At 48.3% G+C, this 27,252-nt stretch overlaps 2 protein-coding genes across 2 annotated transcripts in view; both read left to right on the top strand.

Moving 5' to 3' along the window:
• The window catches only part of LOC143801430 (uncharacterized), a 977,383-nt gene that overhangs the window by 279,051 nt on the left and 671,080 nt on the right, over nt 1-27,252 (top strand). The window lies entirely within an intron of this gene.
• LOC143793594 (gastrula zinc finger protein XlCGF66.1-like) overlaps nt 15,256-27,252 on the top strand; it is a 34,913-nt gene continuing 22,916 nt past the window's right edge. Inside the window, exons 1-3 of the mRNA XM_077280662.1 lie at nt 15,256-15,484; nt 15,800-15,979; nt 20,498-20,638. Coding sequence (XP_077136777.1) covers nt 15,395-15,484; nt 15,800-15,979; nt 20,498-20,638 — 411 coding nt within the window. The 5' untranslated portion in view covers nt 15,256-15,394. The remainder of the gene's footprint in view (nt 15,485-15,799; nt 15,980-20,497; nt 20,639-27,252) is intronic.

Raw genomic sequence — 27,252 nt, 5'->3', positions numbered from 1 at the left:
AGTGACTATGCGTGTTAATCCGGATCACCAGGAGATTATTCGCTTTCTGGTGCTGTATAATCTACATGATGTTTTGGTGCTAGGATTGCCATGGCTGCAATCTCATAACCCAGTCCTCGACTGGAAAGCTATGTCTGTGTTAAGCTGGGGATGTAAAGGGACTCATGGGGACGTACCTTTGGTTTCCATTTCATCATCTATTCCCTCTGAGATTCCTGAATTCTTGTCTGACTTTCGTGACGTTTTTGAAGAACCCAAGCTTGGTTCACTACCTCCGCACCGGGAGTGCGATTGTGCCATAGACTTGATCCCGGGTGGTAAATACCCTAAGGGTCGTTTATTTAATCTGTCTGTGCCTGAACACGCTGCTATGCGAGAATATATAAAGGAGTCCTTGGAAAAGGGACATATTCGTCCTTCGTCATCTCCCTTAGGAGCCGGTTTTTTCTTTGTGTCTAAGAAAGATGGCTCTTTGAGGCCGTGTATTGATTATCGACTTTTGAATAAAATCACGGTTAAATATCAATATCCGTTGCCACTGCTTACTGATTTGTTTGCTCGTATAAAGGGGGCCAAGTGGTTCTCTAAGATTGATCTCCGTGGGGCGTATAATTTGGTGCGAATCAAGCAGGGGGATGAGTGGAAAACCGCATTTAATACGCCCGAGGGCCATTTTGAGTATTTGGTGATGCCTTTTGGTCTTTCAAATGCCCCTTCAGTCTTCCAGTCCTTTATGCATGACATTTTCCGCGATTATTTGGATAAATTTATGATTGTGTATCTGGATGATATTCTGATTTTTTCGGATGACTGGGACTCTCATGTCCAGCAGGTCAGGAGGGTTTTTCAGGTTTTGCGGTCTAATTCCTTGTGTGTGAAGGGTTCTAAGTGCGTTTTTGGGGTTCAAAAGATTTCTTTTTGGGGGTACATTTTTTCCCCCTCTTCCATTGAGATGGATCCTGTCAAGGTTCAGGCTATTTGTGATTGGACGCAACCCTCTTCTCTTAAGAGCCTTCAGAAATTTTTGGGCTTTGCTAACTTTTATCGTCGATTTATTGCTGGTTTTTCTGATGTTGTTAAACCATTGACTGATTTGACTAAGAAGGGTGCTGATGTTGCTGATTGGTCCCCTGATGCTGTGGAGGCCTTTCAGGAGCTTAAGCGCCGATTTTCTTCCGCCCCAGTGTTGCGTCAGCCTGATGTTGCTCTTCCTTTTCAGGTTGAGGTCGACGCTTCTGAAATCGGAGCTGTGGCGGTGTTGTCGCAGAGAAGTTCCGACTGCTCCGTGATGAGACCTTGTGCTTTTTTTTCCCGTAAATTTTCGCCCGCCGAGCGGAATTATGATATTGGGAATCGGGAGCTTTTGGCCATGAAGTGGGCTTTTGAGGAGTGGCGTCACTGGCTTGAGGGGGCCAGACATCAGGTGGTGGTATTGACTGACCACAAAAATTTAATTTACCTTGAGTCTGCCAGGCGCCTGAATCCTAGACAGGCGCGCTGGTCATTGTTTTTCTCTCGGTTTAATTTTGTGGTGTCGTACCTACCGGGTTCTAAGAATGTTAAGGCGGATGCCCTTTCTAGGAGTTTTGAGCCTGACTCCCCTGGTAATTCTGAGCCCACAGGTATCCTTAAGGATGGAGTGATATTGTCTGCCGTTTCTCCAGACCTGCGGCGGGCCTTGCAGGAGTTTCAGGCGGATAGACCTGATCGTTGCCCACCTGGTAGACTGTTTGTTCCTGATGATTGGACCAGTAGAGTCATCTCTGAGGTTCATTCTTCTGCGTTGGCAGGTCATCCTGGAATCTTTGGTACCAGGGATTTGGTGGCAAGGTCCTTCTGGTGGCCTTCCCTGTCACGAGATGTGCGAGGCTTTGTGCAGTCTTGTGACGTTTGTGCTCGGGCCAAGCCTTGTTGTTCTCGGGCTAGTGGATTGTTGTTACCCTTGCCTATCCCGAAGAGGCCTTGGATGCACATCTCGATGGATTTTATTTCGGATCTGCCTGTTTCTCAGAAGATGTCTGTCATCTGGGTGGTGTGTGACCGTTTCTCTAAGATGGTCCATCTGGTTCCCTTGCCTAAGTTGCCTTCTTCTTCCGAGTTGGTTCCTCTGTTTTTTCAAAATGTTGTTCGTTTGCATGGTATTCCGGAGAATATCGTTTCTGACAGAGGGACCCAATTCGTGTCTAGATTTTGGCGGGCATTCTGTGCTAGGATGGGCATAGATTTGTCTTTTTCGTCTGCTTTCCATCCTCAGACTAATGGCCAGACCGAGCGGACTAATCAGACCTTGGAGACATATTTGAGGTGTTTTGTGTCTGCGGATCAGGATGATTGGGTTGCTTTTTTGCCTTTGGCGGAGTTCGCCCTCAATAATCGGGCCAGCTCTGCCACCTTGGTGTCCCCGTTTTTCTGTAATTCGGGGTTTCATCCTCGATTTTCCTCCGGTCAAGTGGAATCTTCGGATTGTCCTGGAGTGGATGCTGTGGTGGAGAGGTTGCATCAGATTTGGGGGCAGGTGGTGGACAATTTGAAGTTGTCCCAGGAGAAGACTCAGCTTTTTGCCAACCGCCGTCGTCGTGTTGGTCCTCGGCTTTGTGTTGGGGACTTGGTGTGGTTGTCTTCTCGTTTTGTCCCTATGAGGGTTTCGTCTCCTAAGTTTAAGCCTCGGTTCATCGGCCCGTACAAGATATTGGAGATTCTTAACCCTGTGTCCTTCCGTTTGGACCTCCCTGCGTCCTTTTCTATTCATAATGTTTTTCATCGGTCATTGTTGCGCAGGTATGAGGTACCGGTTGTGCCTTCCGTTGAGCCCCCTGCTCCGGTGTTGGTTGAGGGTGAGTTGGAGTACGTTGTGGAAAAAATCTTAGACTCTCGTGTTTCCAGACGGAAACTCCAGTATCTGGTCAAATGGAAGGGATACGGTCAGGAGGATAATTCTTGGGTCACTGCCTCTGATGTTCATGCCTCCGATCTTGTCCGTGCCTTTCATAGGGCTCATCCTGATCGCCCTGGTGGTTCTGGTGAGGGTTCGGTGCCCCCTCCTTGAGGGGGGGGGTACTGTTGTGAAATTGGATTCTGGGCTCCCCCGGTGGCCACTGGTGGTATTGAACTTGTGTGCATCATCCCCTCTGTTCACCTGCTCCCATCAGGATGTGGTAGTCGCTATATAACCTTGCTCCTCTGTCAGTTTCTTGCCGGTCAACAATGTAATCAGAAGCCTTTCTGTGCATGTTCCTGCTACCAGACAACTCCCAGCTAAGTTGGACTTTTGTCCTTGTTTGTTTTTGCATTTTGTTCCAGTTCACAGCTGCTGTTTCGTTACTGTGTCTGGAAAGCTCTTGTGAGCGGAAATTGCCACTCTGGTGTTATGAGTTAATGCTAGAGTCTTAAAGTAATTTCTGGATGGTGTTTTGATAGGGTTTTCAGCTGACCATGAAAGTGCCCTTTCTGTCTTCCTGCTATCTAGTAAGCGGACCTCGTTTTTGCTAAACCTATTTTCATACTACGTTTGTCATTTCATCTAAAATCACCGCCAATATATGTGGGGGCCTCTGTCTGCCTTTTGGGGAAATTTCTCTAGAGGTGAGCCAGGACTGTATTTTCCTCTGCCAGGATTAGTTAGTTCTCCGGCTGGCGCTGGGCATCTAGGGATAAAAAAACGTAGGCATGCTACCCGGCCACTTCTAGTTGTGCGGCAGGTTTAGTTCATGGTCAGTATAGTTTCCATCTTCCAAGAGCTAGTTCTCATATATGCTGGGCTATGTTCTCTTGCCATTGAGAACCATAACACGGGCCCCAACTGGCGGTGTTAGAGCCCAGGGTCAGCAGGAGGAGGAGAGGGAGCAGAGTGTAGGCCGAAGCCTGCACTGGTGGCAGCTTTGTGTCTGCATGGCTGTTGCAGGACACGATGCCGGCTACACAGCAGGGGAACAGCTGGCGGTGCTGAACCCCACTGACTCATTGGCTGGTGTTTTTCTCTGTGCAGCTAGCAGTACCGGGCACCAACTGGCGGTGTTAGAGCCCAGGGTCAGCAGGAGGAGGAGAGGGAGCAGAGTGTAGGCCGAAGCCTGCACTGGCGGCAGCTTTGGGTCTGTTGTGTCTGCGTGGCAGTTGCAGGACACGTTGCCGGCTACACAGCAGGGGAACAGCTGGCGGTGCTGAACCCCACTGACACATTGGCGAGGTGTTTGGCTCTGTGCAGCCAGCACATCTGGGCCCCAACTGGCGGTGTTAGAGCCCAGGGTCAGCAGGAGGAGGAGAGGGAGCGGAGTGTAGGCCGAAGCCTAATTGAACCAATGTCAAAGGTAACCTTTAACCCCCCCTCAGGTGTTACAAACTAGAAGAGCCACAGCTTATGCAGCAGTAATGCTGCACAAGTCAAAGGTTGCTCTTTTAATTTTGCTCCTTGCACACGCTGAAAGGAACACGTATAACATTTAGGCCCTTACACAGTCAAACTGATTTTGAGGCGTGAGTTCCCTTCGTAAAGAGACGCAGTACAGCTGGCAAAAATGCCACCTTGGTGCTTTGCGCGGCCTCTTGAGCATCGTTATTTGTTGCACAGGAGTCTGCGCTTTCGTGTTATCCCTTGGCCTTGCGCTGTTAGCGCTGCCCATCCTCTGACATCATGTTATGTCGGCCGTTGCGGTTTGCGATGACCATGAATCTAAGCCCCGCAGTGTCTTAACATTGTTAAAACACTGCGGGTCTGGGATTCATGGCCTGGCGCAGCACATATGTTCGCCTCTCACACTCGGGTCCTTACACCCGCTTCAGACTGTGCGGCGTCAGCTGATCCCTTATCGCATGCCACGGCCATGAAGACGCACAGTCCGAAGAAGGCGGAAGGAGATGAGGGACAGGCGAACATATGCACTGCTCATGCCCATCAATCACACCCTCGCAGTCAAAATAAATAAGACACCGAGGGGCGTTGTGTGGGGCAAGGCGGCCGCAGAGGCGCAGGCAGCCAAACAATGATGCCAGAAGACGGGCAGCGCTACCAAGGAGCTTGTTGCGTGTCAATACAAAGGAAAATCACACCTGAGGGACGTTTTAATGGTCGCAGAGGACTCATTTTAGACGTGTTCAGTTCAACATGGGCAAGGAGAATAAGTTTCTGAGCCACCTTGCACACATGCAGCATTACTGTCGTACAAGGTGGCTGTAAAACGTAGAAACGTCTGGGGGAGGGGGGACAGGTTTCCTTCAATTTCAGTTCTTGTGTCTGCGTGGCTGTTGCAGGACACGTTGCCGGCTACACAGCAGGGGAACAGCTGGCGGTGCTGAACCCCACTGACACATTGGCTGGTGTTTGGCTCTGTGCAGCTAGCACATCTGGGCCCCAACTGGCGGTGTTAGAGCCCAGGGTCAGCAGGAGGAGGAGAGGGAGCAGAGTGTAGGCCGAAGCCTGCACTGGAGCAAGTTGAAAGGGAAACTTTAACCCCCCCCAGGCGTTTGTAGCTGAAAGAGCCATCGTGTACAGCACTAATGCTGGAAAAGGTAAACTTAGCTCTTTTAATTATGGTCCTTGCACATGCTGAACCTAACACTTATGAAAAGTGTCCCCTCCTACCGTGATACCGTCCGGTTGGTGGAACTTTCCTTTGTGATGTGTCGCAGCACAGTCGTCATTCTTACCCCCTTGGCGCCGTGCGCCGCCTCCTCAGCGTTGTTTGAATCAGTCCCGGAGCCTGCGCTGTTAGGTTAGCCTTTGGCCATGCACACATTTTGCGCTGCCCGTCTTCTGACATCATTTGGTGTCAGACTGGCTGCGCCTGTGCGGCTGCGCTGGCCGAGAGCCCGCCTCGCAGTGTCGTCTAATGTAATCCCACCGCGGGCCTGGGATCCGTGGCCATGCGCAGTGCATATCCTCACCTCTCACTGCCCTCCCTACGGCTTCTTCAGACTGTGCGGTGTCACGGCCGTGGCATGCTATTAGGGATCAGCTGACACCGCACAGTCTGAAGAAGCCGTAGGGAGATGAGTGAGAGGTGGAGGTTCAGATATGCACTGCACATGTCCATGGATCTCAGGCCCCCAGTGGGATTAAATCAGAAGACACTACGAGGCGGGATCTCGTCCAGCGCGGCCTCACAGGCGCAGCCAGCCTGACACCAAATGATGTCAGAAGACGGGCAGCGCAAAATGTGTGCATGGCCAAGGGCTAACCTAACAGCGCAGGCTCCGGGACTGATTCAAACAACGCTGAGGAGGCGGCGCACGGCGCCAAGGGGGTAAGAATGACGGCTGTGCTGCGTCACATCACAAAGGAAAGTTCCACCTACCGGACGGTATCACGGTAGGAGGGGACACATTTCATAAGTGTTAGGTTCAGCATGTGCAAGGAGCACCACGAAAAGAGGCACTTTTTCCCTTTGCATCATTACTGCTGCACAAGGTGGCTCCTTCAGTAACAAACGCCTGGGGGGGGGGACAGGTTCCCTTAAATCAAACTTGTTGTGCCTGCGTGGCGGTCGCAGGACACGTTGCCGTATACACAGCAGGGGAACAGCTGGCGGTGCTGAACCCCACTAACACATTGGCGAGGTGTTTGGCTCTGTGCGGACAGCACTTCTGGACAGCAACTAGCGGTGTTGGAGCCCAGGGACAAGAGGAGGAGGAGGAGGTGGAGGAGATAGGAGGGATTTCCACACACACAGCTGGGGAACAGCAGATGTTACTGAACCCCAATAACAGAGGAGGGACTGTTGACTGTGCGTACAGCACTTCTGGACGGCAACTAGCGGTGTTGGAGCCCAGGGACAGGAGGAGGAGGAGGAGGTGGAGGAGATAGGAGGGATTGCCACACACACAGCTGGGGAACAGCTGGCGTTACTGAACCCCAATAACAGAGGAGGGACTGTTGACTGTGCGTACAGCACTACCAGGCAACAACTAGCAGTGTTGGAGCCCAGGGACAGGAGGAGGAGGAGGAGGTGGAGGAGATAGGAGGGATTGCCACACACACAGCTGGGGAACAGCTGACGTTACTGAACCCCAATAACAGAGGAGGGACTGTTGACTGTGCGTACAGCACTACCAGGCAACAACTAGCGGTGTTGGAGCCCAGGGACAGGAGGAGGAGGAGGAGGTGGAGGAGATAGGAGGGATTGCCACACACACAGCTGGGGAACAGCTGACGTTACTGAACCCCAATAACAGAGGAGGGACTGTTGGGACTGTGCGTACAGCACTTCTGGACGGCAACTGGCGGTGTTGGAGCCCAGGGACAGGAGGAGGAGGTGGAGGAGATAGGAGGGATTGCCACACACACAGCTGGGGAACAGCTGACGTTACTGAACCCCAATAACAGAGGAGGGACTGTTGGGACTGTGCGGACAGCACTTCTGGACGGCAACTAGCGGTGTTGGAGCCCAGGGACAGGAGGAGGAGGAGGAGGTGGAGGAGATAGGAGGGATTGCCACACACACAGCTGGGGAACAGCTGACGTTACTGAACCCCAATAACAGAGGAGGGACTGTTGACTGTGCGTACAGCACTACCAGGCAACAACTAGCGGTGTTGGAGCCCAGGGACAGGAGGAGGAGTCCCGGTAGCGAGGATCGAGGAGGGTGAACACCCAATATTCAGACATGTTGAGAATGTGGGCGATGCGGCGGTCGTTTCTCAGGCACTGCAGCATGTAATCCACCATGTGCTGCAGACTGCCAACTGCCCAAGAAACGCTGTCCCCTGCTGGAGGCGTGATCTCTGCCCGCTCGTCATCACCCCACCCTCGCTGTACACACTGAGTACTGGACAATTGTGTAACTCCCTCCTCTGGACGGATGTCTTCCTCCTCCATTGACTCCTCCTCATCCTCCTCACAAACTGTCCCCTGCCTACGCGTTTGTGAGGAACCACGTGGCGCTGACTGTCCAGAAGATGATGGAAATGTTGAATCCTCATCCTCCACCTCTTCCACAACATCATCCCTTAGCGCTTGCAGTGATTTTTCAAGCAGGCAGATAAGGGGGACAGTCATGCTGACTAGTGCATCATCTGCACTCGCCATCCGTGTGGAATAATCGAAGGGACGCAAAACCTGGCAGACGTCATTCATAGTGGCCCACTCTGTGGTTGTGAAGTCTGAACGGCGCGGAGTGCGACTTCTTTGCGCCTGATGCAGCTGGTACTCCATTACAGCTTGCTGCTGCTCACACAACCGCTCCAACATATGTAACGTGGAATTCCACCTGGTAGGTAGGTCACACATGATGCGATGTTCCGGCAGGTGGTGTCGGCGCTGCAGAGCCGCAATGCGCGCTTTTGCCGTGCTGGAACGCCGCAAGTGAGCACACTCTAGGCGGACCTTGTGCAGCAGTGCATCAAGATCCGGATAGTCCCTCAAAAAACTCTGCACGACCAAATTGAGCACATGTGCCAGACATGGGATGTGAGTGAGGTTGCCGAGGCCCAGAGCTGCCACCAGATTTCGGCCATTATCACACACTACCATGCCTGGCTGGAGATTCGCTGGCACAAACCACACATCGCTCTCCTGCTTGATGGCATTCCAGAGCTCCTGCGCTGTGTGGCTTCGATTCCCCAAAGAAATTAATTTCAAGACGGCCTGTTGACGTTTGGCCACGGCTGTGCTCATGTCGGTCGTAACAGGTAAACGTTCATCACGGGTCCATGTGGAGGTGGACTGTGACGGCTCCTGCAGCGATGATTCTGAGGAACTGGTGTAAGAGGAGGAGTCAATGCGTACAGAATGGATTCCTGCAATCCTTGAAGTGGGCAGGACACGTCCTGCGCCACTCGCACGATCTGTACCCGGCTCAACGACATTAACCCAATGGGCAGTGAGGGAAAGGTATCGCCCCTGTCCATGTTGACTGGTCCACTCATCGGTGGTGAGGTGGACCTTGCTACTGACGGCATTCAGTAGCGCGTGTTTTATGTGTCCCTCCACATGCTTGTGCAGGGCAGGGACGGCTTGCCTGCTGAAGTAAAAGCGGCTGGGCACATTGTACTGTGGGACTGCCAATGACATCAAGTCACGGAAGCTGTCAGTCTCCACCAGCCTGAATGACAGCATTTCCAGTGACAGAAGTTTGGCAATGCCTGCAGTCAGAGCCTGTGCTCGTGGGTGGTTTGACGAGAAAGGCCGCCTTTTCTCCCATGCCTGTACTACCGATGGCTGTACACTGGGCTGGGAGTGTGTGGATGACTGGGAACGTGGTGCTGCGGGTGGAATTACAGCGGGTATCTGGACAACAGGGCCAGAGGTCCTTCCACGGCGATCCTGGGAGGAAGCCGAACCAGCTGCGTGTGAGCTGGAGGAAGAGGCAACATGAGCTGAAGAGGTGGTAGCTGCCGCTGTTGGTTGGCCTAGCTCTTCAGTGTGTTTTTCTAACTCCGCCGCGTGCCTGTTGCGCACATGTTTCCACATGTTGGAGGTATTGAGGTTGCTGACATTTCGACCTCTTTTTACTTTGTGATGACACACCTTGCATTTGACATAGCAAATGTCATCTGCAACTGTGTCAAAAAAGGACCAGGCACTGCAAGTCTTGGGAGCGCCCTTTTTGGCTTTTGGAAGAGACATGCTCCTAACGGGTGCCAAAGCAGAGGCTGCAGGATCCGCAGTCTTCCCCCTCCCTCTCCCTCTTTGGGCCGTACGGGGAATCTCTTCCTCAGAGCTGCTCCCACCACCTTCCTGTCCCTCACGCCAAGATGGGTCAAGGACCTCATCATCTACACTACCCTCTGCCCCCAACTGCTCTTCCTGGGTAGTCTCAGCAGCAGAGCATGCACCAGAAAGTGGCACCTGAGTGTCATCATCAGCGGATGCGGCCTGCGATGTGGTGACCGGAAGCACTGGCCCACCCGCCTCTTCAGAGGAAGACAGAAAAAGCTGTTGGGCATCACTGCACCCTGCCTCTTCTTCCATTTCTCCAATGCTGCTTGGCTGGCCCCCTGTTTCCAAGCCAAGAGATTCAGAGAACAGAAGTAGAGACGGCTCCTGTCCTGGGCTCTCTGTCTGCCTGGGCAATTTGGCAGGTGGTGAAGAGACAGATGGCTGCTCTCCAGTGCTCTGTGTCTGAGAGGATGTGGCACTAATTGAAGTTGATGCATTAGCTGCCATCCATCCGACAACGGCTTCAATTTGTTCTTCACGCAGCAGCGGTGTACGGCGCTCTGCGACAAAGCTGCGCATGAAGGACTGTTCCCTGGTGAAAGTGGGTGCTGATATGTCACCGGTGCCCGCAGCAGGCACAGAATCCCCACATCCTCTCCCTGCTCCGCGCCCAGGCCCACGTGCCTTACTCACTGCCTTCTTCATCTTGGTTGACTGATAAAGATAAGCAGAAAAGTACTAAAGGCTTTGTGTGCTTATTCCTGAACAACTCCTAACAGGTATAAGAAACACTAATTTTCTAAAGTGTGGACTAGACTTTAATATGAGCTAATGTGGCCTACACAAATGTTAAGTGGTGTCACTGGTGTGTTTGGTGAACTTTATTATTTATTTATTTTTTGGGGACTGAACTGACAACAGAGAGAGCTGCAGTCACACGGAGACCGTGCAGACAGCCGTAAACGGCGCTGCAAGGCCCAAAAACCCTCCTCTACGTTATCCTATGTAGTGTTTTTCCACAAGTTAGCTGGAGACGGGTGGAAAGACACTAATAGGAATTTTTTGAAAAAATGTGCAGCAGCCTGCACTACTTAAAACAAAAGGAAAATTGATTTGGCGGTATGACGCAGTGAAGAACCCTGAGCTGGAGACAACCAGGCTATGGCTGCTCACAGACTACAGGGCGAGCTGCAGTCACACGGAGACCGTGCAGACAGCCGTAAACGGCGCTGCAAGGCCCAAAAACCCTCCTCTACGTTATCCTATGTAGTGTTTTTCCACAAATTAGCTGGAGACGGGTGGAAAGACACTAATAGGAATTTTTTGAAAAAATGAGCAGCAGACTACACTACTTGAAAAAAAAACAAAAAAAAAAAAAACAGTATGAGGCAATGAACCACCCTCCCTGAACTGAATACAACCAGCTATGGATGGCCTATCGCTGCACTCAGACTAGAGAGTGGGCTGCACTCACACACACACACACAGACCTTGCAGATCGCTGTGAAAACAGCGCTACAAGGCAAAAGCAAGGTGAATAGTAGGTGAACACAGCGGTTGCTAAATTAGCCTTTGAAAAGCACAAAGAAGCAAATCGCTATCTCTAAACTGGCCCTCAGTCAGCAAACAGCGTCCTGTCACTAACTGAATTCACAGCAGAGTGAGCACAAAATGGCGCCAGCGACTTTTAAACTGCATCATGACATCATTTCAGCAGCCAATCACAGCCTTGCCAGTAGTTTCATGCCCTCCATGCTGAACAGGATGTGCCCACACTTGGAATCAGTCTCATTGGTTGAATTTGTGCAGTTTGAATCTGGGAACTTCCGATTCCGGTATCCGATACGCGGCAAGTATCGGAATCCCGGTATCGGAATTCCGATACCGCAAGTATCGGCCGATACCCGATACTTGCGGTATCGGAATGCTCAACACTACTCAGAGGTTGTAACTTGCGAGCAGCAGGACCCTCGCTCCTCTTGAAACTGTTGAAATGTGTAACTTTGTATGGTATTTATTATCTGTACATGTCCCTGTTTAATTGTAAAGCGCTGCGGAACATGTTGGCACTGTATAAATACAAATTATTAGTAGTAGTATTAGATAATTTCTCAGATTTGATCCCTAACAAGTCATTGTTGTGATAATTGTATAGGATAAATGGGTGAAGCTCATGAAGGATATGTCCAAAATCTGTGTAAACCATAGTAGAAATGACTGTAACTCTCTCCTAAATTGTGAATGTGAACTAAATTATACCCGATTAAATGTAAATGTTTCTGATGGTCACAAGACCTAACCTCAATAAGACAATCATTTCTAAATGAACTCGAAGGCTCAGAGAACCTGTGTCTCTTGATCCTCAGTTACCGCGGTTCTGTTTCTCACGTCATATTGTCCCTTATGTTTTCCACCTCATAGTATCCTAGAATGTTAGAGTTGGAAGGGAACTCCAGGGTCATCGTATACAACTCGCTGCTCAAGGCAGGAGTCACTAAACCATCTCAGACAGATGTCTGTTCAGCTTCTGTTTGAAGACTTCCATTGAAGGAGAACTCACCACCTCTCATGGCTGCCTGTTCCACTCATTGATCACCCTAACTGTCAAAAAGTTTTTTTCTAACATCTAATCTGTATCTTCTCTCTTTCAGTTTCATTCCATTGCTTCTCGTGTTTCCATGTGAAAATGAGAATAGTGATGATCCCTCTACACTGTGACAGCCCTTCAGATATTTGTACACAGCTATTAAGTCTCCTCTTAACCTTCTTTTTGCAGCTAAACATTCCCAGATGCTTTAACCGTTCCTCGTAGGGCATACTTTGCAGTCCACTCACCATCCTGGTCACTCTTCCCTGAACATGCTCCAGTTTGTTGATGTCTTTTTTAAAATGTGGTGCCCAGAACTGGACCCAGTATCCCAGATGAGGCCTGACCAAGGAGGAGCAGAGGGCAATAATGGCTTCATCTGATCTAGACTCTATGCTTCTATTAATACATCCTAGAACTGTGTTTGCCTTTTCTGCTGCTGCATCACACTGTTGACTCATGTTCAGTCTGTGATCTATTAGTATACCCAAGTCTTTTTCACATGTGCTGTTGCTTAGTCCTATTCCTCCCATTCTGTATATAGTAACATAGTTATTAAGGTTGAAGGAAGACTTTAAGTCCATCTAGTTCAACCCATAGCCTAACCTAACATGCCCTAACATGTTGATCCAGAGGAAGGCAAAAAAAAACCATGTGGCAAAGAGTAAGCTCCACATTGGGGGAAAAAATTCCTTCCTGACTCCACATACAGCAATCAGACAAGTTCCCTGGATCAACGCCCTATCAAGGAATCTAGTGTATATACCTTGTAACATTATACTTTTCCAGAAAGGTATCCAGTCCCCTCTTACATTTAAGTAATGAATCACTCATTACCACATCATACGGCAGAGAGTTCTGCAGCGGCCCAGAGACCTGGTCGTTGCAGTACTGATGCTCCGCCGCTAAGGGGGGTGTTGGTACGTCTGATTGCACTAAAGGAGTTCACCTGATCAGGTATCACACACACTACACTTTACACTCCGGCCACCAGGGGGAGCGGTTCTATCTAGTAGGCCACTCCTCACACTCTGGTAAAACTGGGGGTTGGACAGGAAGACAGGGAGAAGTAACTGGGAGAAGCTAGAGAGAGGACCTGTCAGGGATGGGATCCTGGCAGACTCCTAAGTAAGGACAAGAAGTAAGAAACGGGAATACAGCAAAGAGGCGAGAGAACCAGGAGGAGTCGTGCTGTAAGATCGAGGCAACATCCTTCTGAGGCGCAAACCATCGGTGGCCGGAACGCCGAGCAAGTAAGAGACTCTAAGCATTACTTCAAACCACGGCCGGACAGCCAATTATAGGTTGGCTGTCTCACTTAAACACCTAAGCAGACAATGGAGGCAGCTGTGGGAGAGGGGCGACTCTAGGGTCCCGGAAGAACTCCAGGCCTACCCCGTCATACGGGTGCGTCCTACCATATCACCAGGGGGATGGAGAGAACGAATATCAGAGACAGACACAGCAGTTGTGAGGACTATCCCGGGGTGCTCAGCAAGGAAGGACTACAACACACAGGCGCTAGAAGGTAGACACTGATTCCCACCTGTTAAGGGAACTCCTGATGTGAAATTGGACCGGCCGGTCTCAGACAGCCCTGTTAACAGTGCTCTGGATTGAGTACCTCGAGACCTTCAGTAAAGAGGTAAAGAGACTGCACCCCTGTGTCCTCGTTATTCACCGCGACCTGCACCACACCACAACATCATCATTCTCCATTTTCACTGGACGCCCCACAGCAGGGTCACGGACCGGGTCTAGCCACTGTGACAACCCCAGAGCAGAGACTCAGAGGCCCGGTACCGGGTACCCCTCGGCCCTGCGGCAGTGGGGGCGCTCCAGTTCCATAGTCTCACTGCTCTTACAGTAAAGAACCCGCGTCTGTTATTATGCTTAAACCTTCTTTCCTCCAGACGTAGAGGATGCCCCCTTGTCCCTGTCACCGGTCTATGATTAAAAAGATCATCAGAAAGGTCTTTGTACTGTCCCCTCATATATTTATACATTAACATAAGATCACCCCTTAGCCTTCGTTTTTCCAAACTAAATAGCCCCAAGTGTAATAACCTGTCTTGGTAGATGCTTTTTTCATTTTTATTGCCCAGATGTAGTTCTTTGCATTTTTCCTTGTTGAAAACCATTCTGTTAGTTGCTGCCCACTGCTCCAGTTTATTTATATCTTTTTGAATCCTCTCTCTCTCTTCTCTAGTATTAGTGTCTAATAGTCGCTGCCCATCGTTCAAGATTTTCTAGATCCTTCTGCATCCTTTCTCTGTCTTCTCTAGTGTTAAGGTACCTTCACATTAAGCGACGCTGCAGTGTCGCTGTTTGGTCGCTGGAGAGCTGTCACACAGACCGCTCTCCAGCGACCAACGATGCCGAGGTCCCCAGGTAACAAGGGTAAACATCGGGTTACTAAGCGCAGGGCCGCGCTTAGTAACCCGATGTTTACCCTGGTTACCAGCGTAAAATGTAAAAAAAACCAAACAGTACATACTTACATTCGCGTCCCCCGGCGTCCGCTTCCTGACACTGACTGAGCGCCGGCCCTAACAGCACAGCGGTGACGTCACTGCTGTGCTGTACTTTCACTTTCACTTTACGGCGCTCAGTCAGTGCAGGGAAGCGGACGCCGGGGGATGCGAAGGTGAGTATGTACTGTTTGTTTTTTTTTACATTTTACACTGGTAACCAGGGTAAACATCGGGTTACTAAGCGCGGCCCTGCGCTTAGTAACCCGATATTTACCCTGGTTACCATTGTAAAACATCGCTGGTATTGTTGCTTTTGCTTTCAAACACAACGATACACGGCGATCTGACGACCAAATAAAGTTCTGAACTTTAACCAACGACCAGCGACATCACAGCAGGATCCTGATCGCTGCTGCGTGTCAAACTCAACGATATCGCTAACCAGGACGCTGCAACGTCACAGATCGCTAGCGATATCGTTTAGTGTGAAGGTACCTTTACCTATCCCTCCTAGCTTTGCATCAATTGCACATTTGATTAGTTTACCTTCAGTTCTTTTATCTAGATCATTTATAAAAATGTTGAACACTGGGGCCAGGACAGAGCCTTGTTTTACCCCAATTGAAACACTCATCCAATTGGATGTGCAACCATTTATTACCAGTCTTTATCTCCTTCATCATGAAGACGCCGGCAGGACGAGATCCCTCCAGCTGATCCAGTGCTCATCCCTCCTCCTCCTGAATGACCCCGAGCATGGACGAGGACAGGGATGAGACCACCAGAAGATTATTCCGCTTCGCCCTGGAGATCGTCTCCCTGCTGAGCGGAGAGGTAACTCCTCTACATTTCTATCAGCTTTATTGTGTTCTGTGACAAGTCCGACATCGGGAGGAGGAAATCCAGAATAGAGAGAGGGATTCTTTACTGTAAGAGCAGTGATTGTGTGGAGCTCTCTGCCCGGAGGAGTTGTCATGGGGATTCCCTAAAAGAGCTGTAGAGGGGCCGGGATGTCTGTCCGGAGGGGAATAATATTCCCGGTTATGGCCCCAGATTACTGGAGACGGTTATTGATCCCGGGATTTCTACTGTTGTCAGATCTGGAGTCGGGAAGGAATCTTCTCCCTAAGTGTCTCTCTCCATACACAGGATTACACAATAGTGAGGAAGACACCGGGGGACGGTGTGACTCCCATCATCCATCTCCAGGAGTCAGGAGGGCGGAGCCCGGGCCCCATCACAGAGCCTCCCCCGCACTCCCTGCTACATGAGAGGAACAAGAAGATCCTGGAGCTCAGCAACAAGATGATTGAGCTGCTGAGCGGAGAGGTGACTGCTGGGACATTATACAGGACTGGAGGATTCTGGGTGATGAGCGGAGAGGTGACTGCTGGGATATTATACAGCACTGGATGATTCTGGGTGATGAGCGGAGAGGTGACTGCTGGGACATTATACAGCACTGGAGGATTCTGGGTGATGAGCGGAGAGGTGACTGCTGGGACATTATACAGCACTGGAGGATTCTGGGTGATGAGCGGAGAGGTGACTGCTGGGACATTATACAGCACTGGAGGATTCTGGGTGATGAGCGGAGAGGTGACTGCTGGGACATTATACAGCACTGGAGGATTCTGGGTGATGAGTGGAGAGGTGACTGCTGGGACATTATACAGGACTGGAGGATTCTGGGTGATGAGCGGAGAGGACTGCTGGGACATTATACAGTACTGGAGGATTCTGGGTGATGAGCGGAGAGGTGACTGCTGGGACATTATACAGCACTGGAGGATTCTGGGTGATGAGCGGAGAGGTGACTGCTGGGACATTATACAGCACTGGAGGATTCTGGGTGATGAGCGGAGAGGTGACTGCTGGGACATTATACAGCACTGGAGGATTCTGGGTGATGAGTGGAGAGGTGACTGCTGGGACATTATACAGCACTGGAGGATTCTGGGTGATGAGTGGAGAGGTGACTGCTGGGACATTATACAGCTTATTTTTAGCAACTGGATAAAATGTAACCTTTAATAGGTATACTTTAAAAAGAACCAATCAATGGCCCACTTAAATAAATCCACAAAACAAAAAACCAAAAAATAGATAACCTATTGTGATTTGTGCTCTAAAACAACAACAGACAAATACATAACAAATAACCACCAGCACTGTCAGTGTTGGAAATCACTCCCAATCCACAATTGTTCACATAGATACCCAAAAATGGGCCAACAAATCTATATTCCAGTGTGAACTACCGTATGTAGATACAAAATACTCTCCTATAGTTCGGTCTTCACTGTAACTGTTTGTACCTCACTAGAACAAGTAGGATTTTAGCCTTTAATCAAAGCTTGCGGTGGCTACTAGACCGCCCAAATACATATACCACGTGTCTCATAGATTCACCAATCCCTTGCATACAGATATTCCGCTTAGTTTATACACGTGAATACTGTGTTGGATTGGGCTACTTTCAGTGCTGATTAGCAAACCATACCAAGATGCATCACCACCATAACTAGCCATCCATATATTCATGGGAAACTTCCGAACTCATTTTCAATCATATGAGTGTTCCCTGATGGGTCAAACAGTTGCACCTTTTAAGGGTTAATGACGGTGGGATAGTTTTCACTGGAACGCTGTAATGCGTGGGACCAAATAACCATAAAGGCCCATATGCTTGGGTGGATCTCACCGCGTATCTAGCTCAGTCATTTCCCAGCTGTTCCTCTCCTCTCCGTCCACCTCATGTCCGTCCACCTCATGTCCGTCCTTAGTGTACAGGTATGCTGCTAAGAGGAGCGTCTCCTGACGCATTTCTTCCTTATGGAGTCATCAGGGGAGAATGCTGCTGCCATTACGGGTCTCCCCCTTGTTTTCTGTGCCGCGCTAATCTACGCTCCGCCCTCTGGCGTGTGACGCGCTAATCTAAGCTCCGCCCTCTGGTGTGTGATGCGCTAATCTAAGCTCCACCCTCTGGCGTGTGCCGCGCTAATCTATGCTCCGCCCTCTGGCGTGTGACGCGCTAATCTACGCTCCTCCCTCTGGCGTGTGACGCGCACTCCGGGCTTACCCTTGTATTTCCGGATAGTTTTAGATGCTCTCCTGCTTCATTGAGCGCTGGGATTCCCCGCTCAGTGGCGCATGCGCACCACCAAAGCTGGGATATACATGTCCCTAGATATATGAGCGCTCTATTGCCGGAAATCTATCAAAGAGTTATGACATAAATGCATATGTTAATGCTATTTTGTCCCCTAAGGTGCCTCTTCATACTATAGCACTAATCCCATTCTCAATTCATTGTGCCGTGTATCTCATTGACACCTTGATAACAGGAAAGTTCATATAACAACTAATCCCGTTCACCTATTGGCAGGATTCATGATTTTCTACACAATTATATGAGGCCCAGATTGTGTTATTAAAAAACCATTTCAAGAATGTGACCTGAAGAGCAAGCAAGGATGAGAGGAAGAATATGCAATATGAAAAATGATGGCATAAATTAAAAATGTCTAACCTATTGCCAAAAAATTGGTTGACTAAGAAAAAGAAAGGTAAAAATAGAGTACGAATTTCCCTATGCGGGACAGCACCCTCCATCACCTCCAACAAACGTGGGAAAAGGTGACCCTATGGATGCCCTACTTATAAAAGTCTATGCTCTCTTGTTACCTACCTATCGCGGAGGTTGGCACCCTAGGAGAAACCTGCGCATGTGGCGCCCCCACTCAACGTAGACTGTCCCAGAGTAACTTTCCCTGTAAGTCCCTCTCATATACAGAGGATAGCTAGAAAGAAGAGAATGACATGTCTAAGAAATCATTTTATCAAGAGTATCCTGTTAGGGCTCCGGTCTTGTGGGGCGTCTCATTATCTCTGACCCTACCTGTCGCGGGGGTTGGCACCCTGATAACCTTCGCTTGTGGCGCCCCCACTCCACGATGACTAGCCCTCATCAAGAATCTATTATTCTTCATGTCAAAGGGGTATTAAATGGTTATTAATGGGACATTCTCTTCTTTCTAGCTATCCTCTGTATATGAGAGGGACTTACAGGGAAAGTTACTCTGGGACAGTCTACGTTGAGTGGGGCGCCACATGCGCAGGTTTCTCCTAGGGTGCCAACCTCCGCGATAGGTAGGTAACAAGAGAGCATAGACTTTTATAAGTAGGGCATCCATAGGGTCACCTTTTCCCACGTTTGTTGGAGGTGATGGAGGGTGCTGTCCCGCATAGGGAAATTCGTACCCTATTTTTACCTTTCTTTTTCTTAGTCAACCAATTTTTTGGCAATAGGTTAGACATTTTTAATTTATGCCATCATTTTTCATATTGCATATTCTTCCTCTCATCCTTGCTTGCTCTTCAGGTCACATTATTGAAATGGTTTTTTAATAACACAATCTGGGCCTCATATAATTGTGTAGAAAATCATGAATCCTGCCAATAGGTGAACAGGATTAGTTGTTATATGAGCTTTCCTGTTATCAAGGTGTCAATGAGATACACGGCACAATGAATTGAGAATGGGATTAGTGCTGTAGTATGAAGAGGCGCCTTAGGGGACAAAATCGCATTAACATATGCATTTATGTCATAACTCTTTTATAGATTTCTGGCAATAGAGCGCTCATATATCTAGGGACATGTATATCCCAGCTTTGGTGGTGCGCATGCGCCACTGAGCGGGGAATCCCAGCGCTCAATGAAGCAGGAGAGCATCTAAAACTATCCGGAAATACAAGGGTAAGCCCGGAGTGCGCGTCACCCGCCAGAGGGCGGAGTGTAGATTAGCGCGTCACACACCAGAGGGCGGAGCTTAGATTAGCGCGGCACACGCCAGAGGGCGGAGCGTAGATTAGCGCGGCACGGAAAACAAGGGGGAGACCCGTAATGGCAGCAGCATTCTCCCCTGATGACTCCATAAGGAAGAAACGCGTCAGGAGACGCTCCTCTTAGCAGCATACCTGTACACTAAGGACGGACATGAGGTGGACGGAGAGGAGAGGAACAGCTGGGAAATGACTGAGCTAGATACGCGGTGAGATCCACCCAAGCATATGGGCCTTTATGGTTATTTGGTCCCACGCATTACAGCGTTCCAGTGAAAAATATCCCACCGTCATTAACCCTTAAAAGGTGCAACTGTTTGACCCATCAGGGAACACTCATATGATTGAAAATGAGTTCGGAAGTTTCCCATGAATATATGGATGGCTAGTTATGGTGGTGATGCATCTTGGTATGGTTTGCTAATCAGCACTGAAAGTAGCCCAATCCAACACAGTATTCACGTGTATAAACTAAGCGGAATATCTGTATGCAAGGGATTGGTGAATCTATGAGACACATGGTATATGTGTTTGGGCGGTCTAGTAGCCACCGCAAGCTTTGATTAAAATCGTACTTGTTCTAGTGAGGTACAAACAGTTACAGTGAAGACCGAACTATAGGAGAGTATTTTGTATCTACAGACGGTAGTTTACACTGGAATATAGATTTGTTGGCCCATTTTTGGGTATCTATGTGAACAATTGTGGATTGGGAGTGATTTCCAACACTGACAGTGCTGGTGGTTATTTGTTATGTATTTGTCTGTTGTTGTTTTAGGGCACAAATCACAATAGGTTATCTATTTTTTGGTTTTTTGTTTTGTGGATTTATTTAAGTGGGCCATTGATTGGTTCTTTTTAAAGTATACCTATTAAAGGTTACATTTTATCCAGTTGCTAAAAATAAGATTTAATTTATTGGATAAGTACACCACGCTCAATATATAGACGTTATACAGCACTGGAGGATTCTGGGTGATGACGGTGTGGTTGTTGTCAGGTTCCTATAAGGTGTCAGGACGTTGCTGTCTATCTCTCCATGGAGGAGTGGGAGTATCTAGAAGGACACGAGGATCAGTACAAGTGTGTCACGATGGAAGAGCATCAGCCTCTTATCTCTCCAGGTATGGAAAAACTATATGTATACTTGCTGTGTACACTGTCCCGTAATGAAGCATTTCTAATGACATGTACAAGTAGATCCTTTTTTTTAACTCCTGCATTAAATCACTCTAGAGATTCATTTTTACTGCTTATGTCTCTATACATGAAGTGGGGCGGGTCTTAGTCTGTGTACAGGAAGTGGGGGCGGGCTTAATATTTGTACATGAAGTGGGGGCGGGCTTAATATTTGCACAGGAAGTGGGGGCGGGCTTAATATTTGCACAGGAAGTGGGGGCGGGCTTAATATTTGCACATGAAGTGGGGGCGGGCTTAATATTTGTACATGAAGTGGGGGCGGGCTTAATATTTGCAAAGGAAGTGGGGGCGGGCTTAATATTTGCACAGGAAGTGGGGGCGGGCTTAATATTTGTACATGAAGTGGGGGCGGGCTTAATATTTGCAAAGGAAGTGGGGGCGGGCTTAATATTTGCACAGGAAGTGGGGGCGGGCTTAATATTTGCACAGGAAGTGGGGCGGGTTTAATATTTGCACATGAAGTGGAGGCGTGCTTAATATTTGCACAGGAAGTGGGGGCGGGCTTAATATTTGCACAGGAAGTGGGGGCGGGCTTAATATTTGCAAAGGAAGAGGGGCGGGTTTAATATTTGCAAATGAAGTGGGGGCGGGCTTAATATTTGCAAAGGAAGAGGGGCGGGTTTAATATTTGCAAATGAAGTGGGGGCGGGCTTAATATTTGCACAGGAAGTGGGGCGGGTTTAATATTTGCACAGGAAGTGGGGCGGGTTTAACCCCTTCCCGACCTGTGACACAGCGTATGCGTCATGAAAGTCGGTGCCAATCCGACCTGTGACGCATATGCTGTGTCACAGAATGATCGCGTCCCTGCAGATCGGGTGAAAGGGTTAACTCCCATTTCACCCGATCTGCAGGGACAGGGGGAGTGGTACTTCAGCCCATGGGGGGTGGCTTCACCCCCCCGTGGCTACGATCGCTCTGATTGGCTGTTGAAAGTGAAACAGCCAATCAGAGCGATTTGTAATATTTCACCCATAAAAATGGTGAAATATTACAATCCAGCCATGGCCGATGCTGCAATAGCATCTGCCATGGCTGGAAACCCCGATCTGCCCCCCCCACCAACTAGCGGCGGTGATCTGCAGCCGCCGTCAGTGTTCCCTACCCCTCTGTCCTGTCCTAAGTGTCTTCCTCGCCCCTCCCCCGTCCTCCCTCCGCCCCCCCCCCCCGCTGTCCGATCGCACCCCCCCATACTTACCTAGTCCCGGTGTCCCTCCCGGTGTCCTCGGTCTTCTCGCATGGGCGCCGCCATCTTGGAAAATGGCGGGCGCATGCGCAGTGCGCCCGCCGAATCTGCCGGCCAGCAGATTCGTTCCCATTACATTTTGATCGCTGTGGTAGGTTCTATCACAGCGATCAAAATAAAAAAAATAGTAAATAAACCCCTCCCTTTATCACCCCCATAGGTAGGGACAGTAATAAAATACAGAAATTATATTTATTTTTGTTTTTCGGTTAGGGTTAGGGGTAGGGTTAGGGTTGCACTTAGGGTTAGGGTTGCACTTAGGGTTAGGGTTGCACTTAGGGTTAGGGTTGCACTTAGGGTTAGGGTTGCACTTAGGGTTGCACTTAGGGATAGGGTTGCACTTAGGGATAGGGTTGCACTTAGGGATAGCGTTGCACTTAGGTATGCACTTAGGGTTAGGGTTGCACTTAGGGTTGCACTTAGGGATAAGGTTGCACTTAGGGTTGCACTTAGGGATAGCGTTGCACTTAGGGATGCACTTAGGGTTAGGGTTGCACTTCGGGATAAGGTTGCAATTAGGGATGCACTTCGGGTTGGGGTTGCACTTAGGGCTAGGGTTGCACTTAGGGCTAGGGTTGCACTTAGGGTTGCACTTAGGGCTAGGGTTGCACTTAGGGCTAGGGTTGCACTTAGGGCTAGGGTTGCACTTAGGGCTAGGGTTGCACTTAGGGCTAGAATTAGGGTTAGAATTTGGGTTACAATTAGGATTAGGGTTAAAATTAGGGCTAGGGTTTGAATTAGGGTTAGAATAAGGCTATGTGCACACGGTGCAGATTTGGCTGCGGATCCGCAGCGGATTGGTCGCTGCGGATTCGTAGCAGTTTTCCATCACGTTTACAGTACCACGCAAACCTATGAAAAACCAAATCCGCCATGCCCATGGTGCGGAAAATACAGCGCGGAAACGCTGTGTTGTATTTTCCACAGCATGTCAATTCTTTGTGCAGATTCCGCAGCGTTTTACACCTGCTCCATAATAGGAATCCGCAGGTGAAATCCACACAAAAAACACTGGAAATCCACGGTAAATCCGCAGGTAAAGTGCAGTGCGTTTTACCTGCAGATTTTTCAAAAACGGTGCGGAAAAATCCGCACACGAATCCACAACGTGGGCACAAAGCCTTAGGGTTAGGGTTGGAATTAGAGTTAGGGTTGGAATTAGGGTTAAGACTAGGGTTAGGGGTGTGTTGGGGTTAGGGTTGGGATTAGGGTTAGGGGTGTGTTGGGGTTAGTGTTGGAGTTAGAATTGAGGGGTTTCCACTGTTTAGGCACATCAGGGGTCTCCAAACGCGACATGGCGCCACCATTGATTCCAGCCAATCTTGCGTTGAAAAAGTCAAATGGTGCTCCCTCCCTTCCGAGCCCCAACATGTGCCCAAACAGTGGTTTCCCCCCACATATGGGGTATCAGCATACTCAGGAGAAACTGGACAACAACTTTTGGGGTCAAATTTCTCCTGTTACCCTTGGAAAAATAAAAAAATCCTGGGCTAAAAAATTATTTTTTAGGAAAGAAAACGTATTTATTATTTTCACGGCTCTGCGTTATAAACTTCTGTGAAGCACTTGGGGGTTCAAAGTGCTCACCACACATCTAGATAAGTTCCTTTGGGGGTCTAGTTTCCAAAATGGAGTCACTTGTGGGGGGTTTCTACTGTTTAGGCACATCAGGGGCTCTGCAAACGCAACGTGACGCCCGCAGAGCATTCCATCAAAGTCTGCATTTCAAAACATCACTACTTCACTTCCGAGCCCCGGCATGTGCCCAAACAGTGGATTACCCCCACATATGGGGTATCAGCGTACTCAGGAGAATCTGAACAACAAAGTTTGGGGTCAAATTTCTCCTGTTACCCTTGGGAAAATAAAAAATTCTGGGCTAAAAAATAATTTTTGAGAAAAGAAAATTTTTTTTTATTTTCATGGCTCTGCGTTATAAACTTCTGTGAAGCACTTTGGGGTTCAAAGTGCTCACCACACATCTAGATTAGTTCCTTTGGAGGTCTAATTTCCAAAATGGGGTCACTTGTGGGGGAGCTCCAATGTTTAGGCACACAGGGGCTCTCCAAACACGACATGGTGTCCGCTAATGATTGGAGCTAATTTTCTATTCAAAAAGCCAAATGGCGTGCCTTCCCTTTCGAGCCCTGCCGTGCGCCCAAACAGTGGTTTACCCCCACATATGGGGTATCAGCGTACTCAGGACAAACTGGACAACAATATTTGAGGTCCAATTTCTCCTGTTACCTTGGGAAAATAAAAAATTCCGGGCTAAAAAATCATTTTTGAGGAAAGAAAAATTATTTTTTATTTTCACGGCTCTGCGTTAAACTTCTGTGAAGCACCTGGGGGTTTTAAGTGCTCACTATGCATCTATATAAGTTCATTGGGGGGTTTAGTTTCCAAAATGGGGTCAATTGTGGGGGAGCTCCAATGTTTAGGCACACAGGGGCTCTCCAAACGCGACATGGTGTCCGCTAACGATTGGAGCTAATTTTCCATTCAAAAAGTCAAATGGCGTGCCTTCCCTTCCGAGCCTTGCCATGCGCCCAAACAGTGGTTTACCCCCACATATTAGGTATCGGCGTACTCAGGAGAAATTGCCCAACAAATTTTAGGATCCATTTTATCCTGTTGCCCATGTGAAAATGAAAAAATTGAGGCTAAAAGAATTTTTTTGTGAAAAAAAAGTACTTTTTCATTTTTACGGATCAATTTGTGAAGCACCTGAGGGTTTAAAGTGCTCACTATGCATCTAGATAAGTTCCTTGGGGGGTCTAGTTTCCAAAATGGGGTCAATTGTGGGGGATCTCCAATATTTAGGCACACAGGGGCTCTCCAAACGCGACATGGTGTCCGCTAACGATGGAGATAATTTTTCTTTCAAAAAGCCAAATGGCGCTCCTTCCCTTCCAAGCCTTACCATGTGCCCAAACAGTGGTTTACCCCCACATATGAGGTATCGGTGTACTCAGGAGAAATTTCCCAACAAATTTTAGGATCCATTTTATCCTGTTGCCCAAGTGAAAATGAAAAAATTGAGGCTAAAATAATTTTTTAGTGAAAAAAAAGTACTTTTCCATTTTTACGGATCCATTTGTGAAGCACCTGCGGGTTTAAAGTGCTCACTATGCTTCTAGATAAGTTCCTTGGGGGGTCTAGTTTCCAAAATGGGGTCACTTGTGGGGGAGCTCCAATGTTTAGGCACACGGGGGCTCTCCAAACGCGACATGGTGTCCGCTAAAGATTGGAGCCAATTTTTCATTCAAAAAGTCAAATATTGCTCCTTCCCTTCCGAGCCCTGCCGTGTGCCCAAATAGTGGTTTACCCCCACATATGAGGTATCAGCGTACTCAGGACAAATTGGACAACAACTTTCGTGGTCCAGTTTCTCCTTTTACCCTTGGGAAAATAAAACAATTGTTGCTAAAAGATCATTTTTGTGACTAAAAAGTGAAATGTTCATTTTTTACTTCCATGTTGCTTCTGCTGCTGTGAAACACCTGAAGGGTTAACAAACTTCTTAAATGTGGTTTTGAGCACCTTGAGGGGTGCAGTTTTTAGAATGGTGTCACTTTTGGGTATTTTCAGCCATATAGAACCCTCAAACTGACTTCAAATGTGAGGTGGTCCCTAAAAAAATGGTTTTGTAAATTTTGTTGTAAAAATGAGAAATCACTGGTCAAATTTTAACCCTTATAACTTCCTAGCAAAAAAAATTTTGTTTCCAAAATTGTGCTGATGTAAAGTAGACATGTGGGAAACGTTATTTATTAACTATTTTGTGTCACATAACTCTCTGGTTTGACAGAATAAAAATTCAAAATGTGAAAATTGCGAAATTTTCAAAATTTTTGCCAAATTTCCGTTTTTTTCACAAATAAACGCAGAAATTATCGACCTAAATTTACCACTAACATGAAGCCCAATATGTCACGAAAAAACAATCTCAGAATCGCTAGGATCCGTTGAAGCGTTCCTGAGTTATTACCTCATAAAGGGACACTGGTCAGAATTGCAAAAAATGGCCAGGTCATTAAGGTCAAAATAGGCTGGGTCATGAAGGGGTTAATATTTGCACAGGAAGTGGGGGCGGGTTTAATATTTGCACATGAAGTGGGGGCGGGCTTAATATTTGCACAGGAAGTGGGGGCGGGCTTAATATTTGCACATGAAGTGTGGGCGGGCTTAATATTTGCACAGGAAGTGGGGGGGACCGCAATCTGTGGACTGGAATTGGGGTCAGGTCTCTGCTTCTGCTCTAATATCTGTGCAGCATTATACCGATGGGTTTTTGGTTCAGTACAAGCTGGAAGTGAGGGAAAGGAGGTTTCAGCACCTATAGTACTGGCAGAATTTTGATGAACTGAGGAGCAAACGTTTTGTAAGTTACAGAGCTTGAGAATCAGTATATTTTCTGTACATATTAGACTTTTATTTGCTCCTGAAGCCGTTTTATACTGATGGTGTTGAGGGCAGTGGGGCTATAAAAGCCAATGGAGCTGATTTCTTTTAAGCTGTATAACAGACAGAGCAAACGTGGATGAGGCAGTCAGTCTTAATATGCGTCATGTTTATCACAGTGGTTCATGCTGTATGATACATTTATAAGAAATATAATGTCCCTGGTGTATGGAGGGTTAATAATTAGTGATGAGCGAGTAGACTCGTTGCTTCGGTTTTCCCCAGCACACTCGGGTGATCTCTGAGAATTTGTTAGTGTTCGGACATTGAGTTTTCATCGCGGCAGCTGAATGATTTGTAGGTCCTCAACTGGCAGCTTCATTAAATAGTACACGCAAAACGCCAGTGTCATCGTCTACAGTGAAGTGGCGACTCCGGGATGCTGGCCTTCAGGGCAGAGTGGCAAAGAAAAAGCCATGTCTGAGACTGGCTAATAAAAGGAAAAGATTAATATGGGCAAAAGAACACAGACATTGGACAGAGGAAGATTGGAAGAAAGTGTTATGGACAGACGAATCCAAGTGTGAGGTGTTTGGATCACACAGAAGAACATTTGTAAGATGCAGAACTGAAAAGATGCTGTAAGAGTGTGACGCCATCTGTCAGGCATGGTGGAGGTAATGTGATGGTCTTGGGTTGCTTTGGTGCTGGTAAAGTGGGAGATCTGCAAAAGGTAAAAGGGATTTTGAATAAGGAGGCTATTTCTCCATTTTGCAACGCAATGTCATACCCTGTGGACAGCGCTTGATTGGAGCCAATTTCATCCTACGACAAGACAATGACAAAATACACACCTCCAAGTTATGCAAGAACTATTTAGGGAAGAAGTCGGCAGCTGGTATCTA

Source organism: Ranitomeya variabilis, chromosome 1, assembly GCF_051348905.1.
Source record: "Ranitomeya variabilis isolate aRanVar5 chromosome 1, aRanVar5.hap1, whole genome shotgun sequence".
In the NCBI taxonomy this organism is placed as follows: Eukaryota; Metazoa; Chordata; class Amphibia; order Anura; family Dendrobatidae; genus Ranitomeya; species Ranitomeya variabilis.
This window is presented reverse-complemented; position numbering and strand designations above follow the sequence as displayed.